General features: G+C 37.0%; 1 protein-coding gene across 2 annotated transcripts in view; it reads left to right on the forward strand.

The window, feature by feature from the left end:
* LOC139355625 (CUB and Sushi multiple domains 1) overlaps positions 1 to 14,267 on the forward strand; it is a 2,038,620-nt gene that overhangs the window by 1,373,734 nt on the left and 650,619 nt on the right. For both annotated transcript variants that reach the window (XM_071067488.1, XM_071067489.1), the window contains exon 8: positions 6,962 to 7,049. In XM_071067488.1, the coding sequence (XP_070923589.1) occupies positions 6,962 to 7,049 (88 nt within the window). The remainder of the gene's footprint in view (positions 1 to 6,961; positions 7,050 to 14,267) is intronic.

Below are 14,267 nucleotides of genomic sequence, written 5' to 3' on the forward strand. Positions count from 1 at the left end.
CATTTGTAATTATTTCTGATTATTAACTCATATAAATCTTATCTCCAATAATTTATTTGTTTCTAACCTTTGTCACAGAAGTAGTTGCTTATACTTCTTTTCAGACACTTGCTTTATTCACGATGGCACCTGATCTACCTGTATAGTTTGATACAAAGAAATTCATGTTGAGTTTTAATTGATACTTATATGGCATGTCCCCAAACGGCAGGGTAATTTGATGAAGAATAATTTTCTTTACTGCCCTCCAGAGTCACAAGGTTTTGTGCAGATCTAATGAGGTATTGTAAATCAACATGCTTTGAAAAAGTCATTTAAAAAAATATATAATTTACACTTTTAAAATCAAATTCATTGAAACTCTTTTACAAACTGTCTAATTTATATCTGATCATTCACTTCTGTAATTTTATATCTTTCTTTAGTATTAATAGTGTGTAATCAACCCATCTATTGATATTTTCAGCTTTGATTTTTCACTGCAAGGTTTTGACTTACATTTAACATATTTATTACTATCTATATCATGTGTTCTATGAGATCTGAAGAGATATAACTCAACAAAATTAGAGTTAAAGTGAGATGAAGCCCAGTAATTCCTCTCTTTGAAAATGTTTCTCTGAGGTACTGAGGATTCCGCTGGAAGTGGATTTATCACTCTTTCCAACCTGGAAGCTTTTATATAACTAGATGAATCAAGGACTCACGGTGCGGATGGAATAGGTAGTTGGGATTTATGGAGCTGTTGTTTCCTCGCACATATCGTGTGTCAGCATACCTTTTCTGACTCTTTATCACACAAAACAACTCCCTCTGTTTCAGAAAATCACCCATATTTTACATTTAATCTCTAATCACTTTTTGTTAGCTTCTACCATCTGCAATCCATTCAGGCTTGTCTAATTCATTTTGCGCTTTCATAGAATTCCGACTAAGTCACCTTTCTTTAGTAAGTGACTTTGGCATTATCTTTAAAAAGATCCGGAATGCTTTTGTCCAACTTGGGCAGGTAGCTCCAATTTCCCGCATTTCTTTTAACTACTATTCCTTGTGAGAAAACATAGAAAAGGAGAAATGCAAGTGGGCCTTTGTAAGCCTTGGTTTTGTATTTTCAACCAGTTTGGGTATTGTGGAAAAGGGCAATAACTACCAAGCTAGAGTCTATTATTTCTGACAAACATCAATGATAGCCATTCATCTTGATGAAGCGGTTTTAATTTGCCACAGCAATAATGATTTTGCTTGAGGGAGTAAAGAAGACATCTAGCTAGTGATGGCAGGAAGAATAAACATGGCAGAAATAACATTCTGCATTAGAGTTTGAAACTATTGAAACTAAATACGTTTAGGAGATAAGCTTTAGAGAGCCAGTAGTAGACCACTGCTTACTGACTGAGAACTGTACCCCAGCATGTAGTACAGACGAAAACCTGGGATTGCAGAAAAAAGTAATAGAGGATCAGAATGATAGAAATACACACACACAGCTGGGCGCAGTGGCTCAAGCCTGAAATTCCAGCACTTTGGGAGGCCGAGGCGGGCGGATCACGAGGTCAGGAGATCGAGACCATCCTGGCGAACACGGTGAAACCCAGTCTCTACTAAAAATACAAAAAACTAGCCAGGCGTGGTGGCGGCACCTGTAGTCCCAGCTACTCGGGAGGCCGAGGCAGGACAATGGCAGGAACCGGGAAAGCGGAGCTTGCAGTGAGCTGAGATCCGGCCATTGCACTCCAGCCTGGGTGACAGAGCGAGACTCCGTCTCAAAAAAAAAAAAAAAAAAAAAAAAATACACACACACACACAAAAGGAAAGAGAGAAGACATAAGATAGAAGTAACATCATACTTGCTGGTTTTAACCATTATAAGCATACACTTCTGGCTGGACATGATAACTCACTGTAATCCCAGCACTTTGGGAGGTTGAGGTGGGAGAATTGTTTGAGCCCAGGAGTTTGAGACCAGACTGGGCAATGTGGTGAAACCCTTTTTCTACAAAATAATAATAATAATAATAAAACATTAGCGGGGAGTGGCGGCATGCGCCTGTAGTTGCAGCTGTTTGGGAAGATCGCTGGAGCATGGAAGATTGAGGCTGCAGTGAGCCATGATTGTGCCACTGCATTCCAGCCTGGGCAACAGAACAAGATTCTGTCTCAAAAAATGAAAAAAAAAGTAAAAAAGAAAAAAGAAAATTCATACAGTTCTATGGCTTTAAATATATTGATGCTGTTGGACATCCATCACCACTATTCATCTCCCAAATTTTCATCATACTCTGCTGAAATACTTTACACAGTAGCACCTTATATTTCTTCTTCTCCTTCCCTTTGCCCCAGCCCCTGGCAAAACTTCATTCTACTTTCTGGCTCTCTGACTTTGATTATTCTTCGTTTTTAACCTCTGTGTGTCCTTATGCCTAAAGTGAGTCTCTTGTGGGCAACATACAGTTGGATCCTGTTACTTATTAACTTACTATTCAACGCGTCCTGCCAACCTATGTCTTTGGTTTGAGAGTGATTCTTTTTCCAGGGCTCCCATAAAAAAGTACTACACTACTCACTGAGTGGCTTAAACAACAGAAATTCACTTTACCACAATCCTAGAGGGTAGAAGTCTGAGATCAAGGTTTGGGCAGTGTTGGTTTCTTCTAAGCCCTCTCTCCTTGACTTGTGGATGGGCTGTCTTCTTCCTGTGTCTTCACATGAACTTTCCTTTGTGTGTTCATGTCCTAACTTCCCCTTCTTAGAAGGGCACCAGTCATGTTGGATTAGGGCTCACCTTAAGGATGACATTTTAAGTTAATTACATCTTCAAAGTCTCTATCTCCAAATACAGTCCTTTGTGAGGTACTGGTGGTTAGAACTTCAATGTATAACTCTTTGTGGGGAGGAGGGACATAATTCAGCCTCAAACAGGGAGTTAAATCCATTTATATTTAAAATAATTATTTAAAGGGTAGCTCTTACTTTTACCATTTTGCTGTTATTCAATTTTCATATGTCTTTCAGCATTTTTGTCCCTCATTTGACCCATTACTATTATCCTCTATGTTTAGTTGATCTTTTTGTAGTGTCATATGGTGATCCTCTCCTCATTTCTTTTTTACATATTCTATAAATATTTTCTTTATGGTTTCCATGGAGATTACATATAACCTCCTACAATGATGGCAGTATCTTAAATTGACACCAATTTAACTTCAATCGGATACAAAAACTTCAATCCTTAGCAGTCTGCTCCCTTTATGCTATTGCTGTCATAAATTACATCTTTATATATAATGTAACTATTAGCATAAATGCATAATTATTTTATGCATTTATCTTTAAATACTGTAGAAAATGAAAATGGGGGTTTTAAGTCAAACTTACTATAATTTTTTAATATATATTTTCATGTATTTACCTGTACTAGGGACCCTTTCTTTACTTGAGTCTTCAAGTGACTGTGTAGTGCTGTTTCATTTCAAATTGAAGGACTTTCTTGTAGGAAACATATATTGGTAATAAACTCACTCGTATTTTGATTGTCTGGGAATGTCTTAATTTCCCTTTCATTTTGGAAGGATAGTTTTCCTAGATGTAGAATTCTTAGTTGACATTTTTTCAGCAATTAAATGTATTATCCATTACTTTCTTTTCTTTTCTCTTTTCTTTTCTTTTTCTTTTTCTTTTCTTGTTTTCAGATGGATACTTGCTCTGTTGCCCAGCCTAGAGTGCAGGGGTGCAATCTCAGCTCACTGCAACCTCTGCCTCCCAGGATCAAGCTATTCTCTTGTCTCAGCCTCCCAAGTAGCTGGGATTACAGGTGCCTGCCATCATGCCTGGCCAATTTTTGTCTTTTTAGTAGAAATGGGATTTCACCATGTTGGCCAGGCCAGTCTTGAATTCCTGACCTCAAGTGATCCACCCACCTCAGCCTCCCAAAGTACTGGAATGACAGGTGTGAGCCACTGCATCCAGCCTATCCATTTGCTTTCTAAACTGTGAGATGTCTGCGGAGAAATATGTTGATAGTCTTATTATGGATCCCTTGTTTATAAGGACTTGCTTTTCTCTTTCTGCTTTTAAGATTCTCTCTTCTTCTTTGGCTCTTAACAGTTTGATTATTATGTGTCTTGCTGTGGGTCTCTTTATGTTTATCCTACTAGGAGTTCATTAAGCTCCTTGAATTTGTATATCTATGTCTTTCCTCAAATTTGGAAAGTTTATATTCATTAATTTAAATTCAGATCTGTAATCATTGTTGTAAATTCATTATCTAGTAAGTCTGATGCATATGTTTCTTCAGTGACTGTATCTGGAGATTTATTTAGACCCTTTGAATGGCCTGTTTCCCTGTTTCTTTGTATGCCTTGTGATTTTTGTTAAAAAAATAAGCATTTAAAAAGAATTAACTACCGCCCTTAATCTTTGCAGAATATAGTAGAAAATGTTCGCTAATTAGTGGGCCTCTTAGCCTTGAGACCAATCTGGACTGAAGACTTTCGGTGTTTTCAGGTTTTGGGGGGCACGTGTCCTATCTGGGTTTGTGTGTACCTTTTGTTGTGTTTTTGTTTTCATTTTTTCCCCAGCTGCTTTTAAACATAATAATATTCCAAAGAATGTCATCTCATCTTCTCATTGGGGCCTTTTATATGTGTTCTATTGTGTTCCTCTGCCTGGAATCCCTTACTCCAAGGTACCCATGGGTTTGCAATTTTGCTGCAGTTTTCTATATAGCAGTGCTTGTCACAGCCTCTCATGGCTTCTAGCCAGAGATCCCAATTATGCTGCCCTTCCTCATCTGACCTGCAAATCAGGAAAGACAGAGCTCAGTCTCTCAGGCAGCCCACAGAGAGACCATCGTGCTGCCAACCACTTTCCCTCTGCTTCTCCATCCCCAGAGAGGAAACTAGTCATCGGGCCGCTTCCTCTCAACTGCACTGTGCCACACAAGTCATGGTATGAAACAAGGGAGAGTAAAACATCATGAAATATAGTCCTATTTCAAATATTTTTTTTTCTCACTGGGCATTTGCTTGGTTGTTATAGATGTTTTATTGTTATTTAGAGCTCCTATAAAATTATTTTAAACTTTCGGTAGTCGTTTCTTTGGTGTTTCCATGGGGAAATACGGGTCTGGAGCTTTCTGTCTCACTGTCTACTGATGCTATCACCAAACTTGCTGGATTATTTTGATATAATATTGAGAAAATTAAACATTTAGAAAACAAAATTTTGGAATTCAATATAATTCTCACATCATGCAGCAAAATAATGTTTAGATGTTATTAAAAAAACTTATTTTAAAAAAGAAATAAAAATACCTAAAACATATCTTAACCCATTTGGAATAGTGAAGTACTTACTAAGAATGAAACCACATAATATGTTCAATATAATTTGTGTTTAATGAAGGATTATATTGTTACCCAAATTTATTCTAACTTAGCAATGGAAGATAAATTTTGACTGGGTGTGGTTGCACATGTCTGCAGTCCCAACACTTTAGGAGGCTACAGTGGGAGTGTCACTTGAGCTGGGGGTTTGAGACCAGTCTGGGCAATATAGTTAGACTTCATCTCTACAAAAGATTTGTTTTTTAATTATCTGGGCATGGTGGCACAAGCCTGTGCTACCAGCTATTAGGGAGGCTGAGGTGGGAGTATTGCTTGATCCTGGGAGGTTGAGGCTGCAGTGATCCATGATTGTGCCACTGCACTCCCACCTGGGCAACAGAGTTAGACCCTGACTCAAAACAAACAAACTAAACTAAACTTGCTATAATTACTGTTGTTTTATGCATAGTTTTAATCAAATGCTCCACGAGTTCCACATATACCCAGACATATTCTTTTCTTCTTATGGAATCGTTTAAAATATGTGTGAGAAAATGTATATTTATATGTACACCTTTCAGCTGCAAATAATAGAATCAACTATGCAATGGATTTAAAGTATAGCAAATAAACTATAATAAATATAACAGAATGTTCAGAATTGCGATATTACTCCTAAATTGGTTGATTTTCTGCCTCAAAAATAAGGTAGCAGGTCCAGGTTGTTGACACGTCTTTTCTGTTCCATACATGCTGTTGTCTCCATCCTCGGATTGTAGCAAAATCACACCAATAGTTCTACATTTGAAACCTAGATACAGAAGTTTTCAGAGTAAAATAGATATGCACTTTATTAGCATCCTGCAATGTTTCCCAGAAGTACTGCTGTGGACTTCCCCTCACATATCATTCTACTGAATTGGGTCCCAAGCCCTCTGCTAAGCAAATTCCTGGGAAAAGTAAGAAAGAAATGCCTTAGTTTGATTGGACAAATTATACAGGGTGAAATGAATTTTGAGTTGACAGCCACTCTATCCAATAAACAAATGAATTCTTTAAAAATTATTCTGTGATAGTGCAAGTCCCAACAGGAGAAAAGGTTTTTCATGAAATTCAGGAAATAAATCAGTGCACTTGAACAAAGAAACCATTATGGGTTTTAGTTCAATGATAAATACTTCAATGTTTAAAATATATGTAATGTTACTTAAAGTATCTTTTGTATAGAACTTAGTAAATATCATCTCTGTTGTCATCTATGGGAATGAGTGAAGGCTTCCTTCTCTCTAAGTGCATGCATTTTTCTCATAATGCTATTTTTCTCATCATGCTGTTAATTGTAACTTGGTGTAAAAGTAGTCATAAGGAACAAATGAGATTTTTAATTAAATTTTGACATCTTAAAAATGAGAGAAATAAAACCAAAGATTATCATCCTTTCACTGGAAAACACATCTTTGATTTTCACCAATGAGAATATAAACATTTATTTGAATGTATTTAAGGTGTCTTAATTCCTTTGGAGATCACATTTTAAGTCATTATCATTAAAGAACTGAAAATGCCTAGAATACATTTTTTATCTGGGTATTTCCTCAATAACAACAACATTTTAACAATGTTTCTCTCTATGACAGTGAGCCAAGGAGGTGTTGCATTGGTCTCTGACATGTGTCCAGATCCTGGGATTCCAGAAAATGGTAGAAGAGCAGGTTCTGACTTCAGGTAAGAGATACAATAGTGATGGAAAAAAGCATGTTATTTTTAAGACATATATAATTTCAGCTTGCAGTTTAGTTTAACTCTTTTGTTCTTTTGAGGTAAAGATAAAACTTTGCAATCATTATGCAACTATATTATCTGTAGAATTCTAAAACATATCATACTGAAAAATTCCAGGTACTCTAGAGTCAGCACCTTATACTCTAGGAACCAATAATAAAAATTTAACTCTAAATATGTGTAATCAAAATTTGTCTTCAGAGAGTTTATTTTTTGTTTATAATCTGTTAAATTTTCTGTATTAGTCCCTTCTCACACTGCTAATAAGGACATACCAGAGACTGGGTAATTTATAAAGGAAAGAGGTTTAATTCAGCATGGCTGAGGAGGTCTCAGGAACCTTACAATCATGACAGAAGGGAAAGCAAACACATCCTTCTTCATATGGCGACAGGAAGGAGAAGAATGAGCAAAGTGGAGGAAAATCCCCTTAAAAAACCATCAGATCTCATGAGAACTCACTACCATGAGAATAGCATGAGGGTAACTGCCCCCATGATTCAATTACCTCTCACCGGTCCCTCCCACAACATGTGGAGATTACGAGTGCTACAATTCAAGATGAGATTTGGGTGGGGACACAGCCAAACCATGTAAATCTCATATTCCATTTTTTTTAATGTTTAAAGATAGAAGGTAAAATATTTAATTATCACCTCATAGTTATTTCATTAAAAAACTTTAGGAATGATGAATGTTAGTATCAGCCAATAAAGTTTATTCAGAAAATGTGACTCATTTTACTAGGATTATGATGATACTGATTTTCTGTTGCTACATTATGAATACAGTAGTGATAATAGTCCTATTACTTTAGATTTTTACACTTATTTCAGTGAGTTCAAGAATTGTAACATATTCCATCTTACAAGATGGATACTATTATTAGAAGCAGCTGTGAAATAAAATAGTAAAGAGAAGCAAGATACGTGTTTTTCCTTCTTACAATGTCACCATTTTTGAAAAAAATTCGAAAAAGGTTCAGAAAGCTAAGGCTACTGAAGTGGCCTACAAATGGAAGAAAAGTACTGATACTATTAGAGAGGGAAGAAGAAATGTTATTTAATAAAATTGGAGTAACAACGGTAGTTTTAAAAGGAATAGAAAAATAAAAAAATGGCAGTGTGTCTATAATGAAGATGGTAAAATGGTGTATTATTTTACATGAAAAGGATACAAAGTATAGATATGAAGAAATAGAGTGTTGGAATGGATATAGGTTAACTATTACACATCTTGACTAATATATTAAAAAGTTTGTGGTTTCGCTGAAGTCCCTTTGAGGCAGAGCTTGAGATGAAAATTCTTATTGAAGTAATTTATTGGAAAAGTGCTCTCAGGAGGAGTGGAGTAGAGGAAGTGGAATAGAATTGGAGTAAAAAGCTAAGCAGAAAGATGCTTTTACTGGAGACTCACTTCAGTCTGTTCCCATGGGGAGTTCTGGGATACAAGTTGTACTGACAAGCAGGCCTCACCTTTTGTACCCACTTTCCTGCCTGTCAATCAATGACTTCCTTCCTTTGGCTCAGGGAAGTTCTCCAGAGGAAGAGTTGCTTGTGAAGAGTTATGAGCAATCCAGTGAGTGTGGTGCATGGATGCACCAGCTCATAGCTAAAAGAAGGATGCTGGTTTCCAGTATCATATTATAAAATAGTGATCATTTGAAGTCATTCAGGAATTTTATCTCTTTCAAAAAGAAAGCAACCCGATAAAATTGCACATTCTTCCAAGGGCTTTCCATTCTATGTCTTCCTTCCTTGTGTCAACAGTCACCTCTTTCATGTCCCTCTTGTTGAGGAAAAATCTTCTTCCTGCTTCCCTTTCCTTCTGTGCCCCTTTGTTAGAGTTGACAACAGTGCATCATCACGATGTGCTCACACATCTGTTGTCTCACCTGTCTTAAGCGTCTCCAGAATGGAGAGTGTCTTATCTTTGCATCGTCAGTGACTAAAACTGTGTGTTTGGCACAAATAAACTCTTCTCCATATCAAATGGACTTTGTGTATCGGGGAACTGCCCATCTTGTATCCTGATCCCAGAAACCTAGAAACTTCTTTGGTCAGTTTTACAGAGCTTTATTTTAAAAACAAAACAAATTAACTCATATCTGAGAATACCAAATTCTTCAAATTGCATTTCATGTTAAAAAAAAAAAATGACAGAGAAAATGCTTAAGCTATAAAAGTTAACAGGGAAGTTGTGAATATTCAGGCCAATGTCTCCTTAGCACAAGGGCAATAATGAAGCTTTTAATCATATCCTAGGTGAGTAAGCCAATCTTTATTCCATTTCATTCTCAGATCGGACTTATTTCTGGAAAAGAGGTTTAAATTCAGGATGTACATTAACTCTGAGGGCTGTGTTGATCTGGCTGGGGTGGAGGTAGCAAGAATCTAGGTTGTGCAGATGTATGGCCCGTCAGGAATGGAATATAGATAAGGTTTCTGTAGAACTTTATCTCAGAAGATAATTTCAATCTGTCACTTTCCTTGTTTTTTGGGAAATCATTATGTTGTTTATTTGTCTCTATGTTTGTAGCAATAGCAATCAAATATTGTAACACCTGGGAAAATGATTTGAAAGACTAAATTTTCTCTTAAATACACGAGTAAAATGTTGTTTGTATCAGCTATGGGGTGTGTATGTGTATACAAATATATACATAACAGAGATAAGCTAGTTATAGTAGCTGTTTTGATAGATTTCTTAGAACTTTCTCCCTAGCTGATTTTGTTATCTACAAATAAAAGGATTTTTAATTTTTGCTTTCCAATCTGAATTTTTTAAAATTTCTTGTTCTTGTGTAAATGCACTGGTTAGAAACTATTTTACAAGATTGAATAGAAATGGTGAGACATCTCTGCCTTTATTCCTGAGCTTAAGTGGAAAGCGGTCTGGCTTTCATTATAATTATGACATCGCTTGTTGGTTTTTCATAGATGCCCTTTATGAGGTTGAGGAAGTATCCTTCTATTTGTAGTTTTTTGAGGGGGGTGTGTGTGTGTGTTTTAATCAGACATGAATTTGGAATTTTTTCAAAAGCTGCGTCTACATCTATTGAGATGACTGTTTTTTGTTTGTATATTTTGTGAATATGAGGACTTAACTGATTTCCCAATGTTAAAAATGAACTTATATTCTGGAATAAAATTAATTTGTAATGATGTATTTTTCTTTTTATGGATTATTGAATTTGACTTGTTAAAACGTTTAGTTTTTTACAGGTATGTTTATGAGTTATCATAGGCTGTAGTCTTTCCTTATAAAGACTTTTTTTTTTCCTGTCCGAGTAATAATGGTCTCAAAATTAATTGAAAACTGTTCTCTCCTCTGGAATACCATAGAAGAGTTTGTGTATAATTGTTAATATTTCATTGCTAAATGTTTGGAATAATTCACCAGGGAAGCTACCTGGAATTGGAATTTTCTTGCAAGTATGTTTTAAATTACAGGTTGAACTTCTTTTCTACTTACAGGCTTATGTAGATTATCTACTTCTACTTCAGTGAGCTTTGATAGTGTGTATCTTTCAAGAAATTTTAAAATTTCATCTAAGTTGTCAAATTTGTTGGCTTAAAATTATTCTTATTTTTCTTTATTATCCCATAAATGAGTAGTAATTTCACAGCTCAAATTCTTGATATTCGTAATCTTTAAAAAGTCTTACTTGGTCCATCTGGCTATTAACATGTTAACATTATTGAACTTCTCCAAAAACTACAATTTACTTTTATATACATTTATCTATTGTTTAGTTTGTCTTCAATTTCATTGACTTCTGCTCTGACTTCTTATTAATTTATTTTCTCTGTTTACTGTGGGCTCCATTTGTTCTTCTTTTTCTAGTGTCTTAAGGTTGAAGCTGAGATCAGTAATGATGGTAGATACAATCTTTTGAAAAGTTTCTAATTTTCTAATGAAAATTAGAAATGAAAATTACAATTTTGTTTCTAATGAAAATTAGAAAACTTTAGCTTTGTCATGGGCTCAAATTTTGTCAGTCATTTTCCTTGAAGTAAAAGACTCATTCACTTTTTCTAAACACCTGACAAATACTCAAATCTTAGCAGTGATAGTTTATCTATCATTCTTTAAATAAAGAGGAGTTCAATAGAAAACCAAGCAGCCAGCTCAACTCAAAACTGAAACAATTACATAGATGTTTGTTTCTCCAGCACTCCCTCAGGCTTACCATGCCCCAGACACGCCTTAGGTGTTCAAGTGTTACGATTTATTAAAACAATCATTTTCCCTGCTCCCTCAAGGACTTTCTTAAGTGACACTGGACCTTTTCTCTGCTACTGCCTAGTGCTGTTGCTTGATTGGTGCAAAATCGGCATCAGTTTTTCCCATCATTGTTTTTGCACTGTCAATGTAAATGACAACACAGTGAATGTTGATGTTTTAAAAGGAGGGAAGGCTGGGCGCCGTAAACTGAGGTGGGTGGATCACGAGGTCAGGATTTCGAGACCAGCCTGGCCAACATGGTGAAACCCTGTCTTTACTAAAAATACAAAAATTAGCTGGGCATGTTGGTGTGCACGTGTAGTCCCAGCTACTTGGGAGGCTGAGGCAGGAGAATCACTTGAACCCAGGAGCCGAGATCACACCACTGCCCTCCAGCCTGGGGGACAGAGCAAGACTCTGTCTCAAAAAAAAAAAAAAAAAAAAAAAAGAGGGAAGATACTTTTTAATAGTGTTTTGAGACCCTCTTTAATGAAAGGTAATTCAGTTTTATTTTCTAAATTCTTGTAATCAAAACTAATGACTAATCATGTAATCCAAACTAACAACCAACATGGTCAAGATGGGTAGATGAGCTCATTTGCAGTGTAGCCTTTGTAAATATGTAACTTGGGGTTGTTTTTATTAAGAAGAGTTCACTTTTTTAGGTTGGTAAAATATTCCTCCTCTGGTTTCATTTATAATATTATTCTGGTTTCTTGAGAAATCCCTTTTCCATAGACAATCTAAATATTAATTCTATCATTATCTATAAGATACCTAAAGAAAATAAAGCATAAAATACAAAGCTTGCTTATTTGAATTCAAGTCAGTTTGGGGACAGTTTTCTGACAGTATTTTTCAACATAGACCATTGTCTAAAAGACAAAGTGTATTCATTACAACTGAATATTTATGAGTAAGATTGATGGAAGTATTCAAATACCAATATCTGAGGGAGGGAGCTCGGACAGGGATTGAGAATTTATGGGTGTGTACTGGCATCTATTGTTCATCTATCTTTCTGTGCTAACAGGATATGTAGCCTATGTCCAAGCAGATGTAATTTTCCTCGTTTTTATAAGTAGAAGTGTTGACATTTAGAATGCTATATCTAGTCAGAGTCAGAGCTGGGAATTTAAGCTGGAATGCTACTGATCTCAAAGCTCCTGTTGACCTTGATAGTTTGTAACACAGATAATTATAATAAAAGTTTTTACACCCACTCTGCAGGACCACTGGAAAGGTGAGTGTAGTTTGCGGACTTCACACAGTAGCCAATGAGGAGTCAAGGTATGGTTGAAATTTGCCCTTGAGCTCAGCATTCCAAGTCATGCAGCTTAGCATGCGTTGCATATGCCGAACAGAAGGACAGTCTCGCTTTAATTGATCACTGTCAGGGGTGTCTCATATTATAATTGGCACCCCAGATCCATGTAGACTAGCACTGGCCATGATGCACACTGCTGGACATTACAATTTTTTTTTTTTTTTTTTTTTTTTTGGAGATGGTGTCTCGCTCTGTCTCCCAGGCTAGAGTACAGTGGCATGATCTTGGCTTACTACAACCTCTGCCTCTCAATTCAAGCAATTCTCCTGCCTCAGCCTCCTGAGTAGCTGGAATAACAGGCGTGTACTACCATGCCTGGCTATTTTTTTTTGCATTTTTAGTAGAGACGGGGTTTCACTATATTGGCCAGGCTCGTCTCAAACTCCTGACCTCATGATCCGCCCACCTTGGCCTCCCAAAGTGCTGGGATTACAGGCATGAGCCACAGTGCCCAGCCATATTTTTTAAATATATAATTTCACATCCTTCTATCCTTTTAAGAACATTTCAAAGATGCTGAAACTGAACTTAGGGAGCTCCCTGAATTCTTGGAAACTTGAGCTTCTCAGCTCCTTTCATGTCCTTTTATCTTTTCTTCCACAATGTGACCCCTCGACGACTGTCCATAAAGAGCTCCATGTGGCCACATCCTTGATTCTGCATGAGCTGCAGTATCTGTCCTGACACTACCTCCTCTGCAGGTGGCACCTGCCCACCTTCAGTGTCCTTTCTTTCTTCCTTTACTTTTTTTTTTTTGAGACAGAGTCTTGCTCTGTCACCCAGACTAGAGTGCAGTGACACGATCTTGGCTCACTGCAACCTCCACATCCCGGGTTCAAGCAATTCTCCTGCCTCAGCCTCCTGAGTAGCTGAGAATACAGGCACATGCTACCATGCCTGGCTAATTATTTTGTATTTTTAGTAGAGATGGGGTTTTACCAGGTTGGCCAGGCTGGTCTTGAACTCCTGACCTCAGGTGATCCGCCTGCCTTGGCCTCCCAAAGTGTTGAGATTATAGGCATGAGCCACTGCATCCAGCCACTTCCTTTACTTCTTGGTCATGTTCTTCCTCAAGTATCATCTCCTTTCTGCCCCACCCGCACCACCCACGCTGATTCTTCTCGGTGGGGAGTCTTTCCACAAAGGAGTGTTACCAGTTAATGGAGAAACAGAGGAGGGGCTTTAATAGGCAAAACCGACTGAGACGGAATAGTTCTCCCTATAATTTTTTGTGCTTTCTGTAAATAGAGTATCCAGTCATACGCTGCCTAACAATGGACTGCATATATGATAGTTTTCCCTTAAGATTTTAGTGGAACTGAAAGGTTTCCATTGCCTGGTGATCTTCTAGCCCTGCTCCCTCCCAGGACAGAGCAGTACTCACATGTTTGTGGCAATCCTGATGTAAGGCAGATGTACTGTGCTGCCAGTCACAGAAAAGACTAGCACATACTTGATAATGAGAATTAATGACTGTCTTACTAGTTTATGCATTTACAATGGTATACTTTCTACTGTTATTTTAGAGTGTACTCCGTCAGCTTATAAAAAACATGAAAGTTAACTGTAAACAGCCCCCGGCAGGTCCTTCAGGTGGTATCCAGAAG

This window comes from Macaca nemestrina, chromosome 8, assembly GCF_043159975.1.
Source record: "Macaca nemestrina isolate mMacNem1 chromosome 8, mMacNem.hap1, whole genome shotgun sequence".
Classification (NCBI taxonomy): Eukaryota; Metazoa; Chordata; class Mammalia; order Primates; family Cercopithecidae; genus Macaca; species Macaca nemestrina.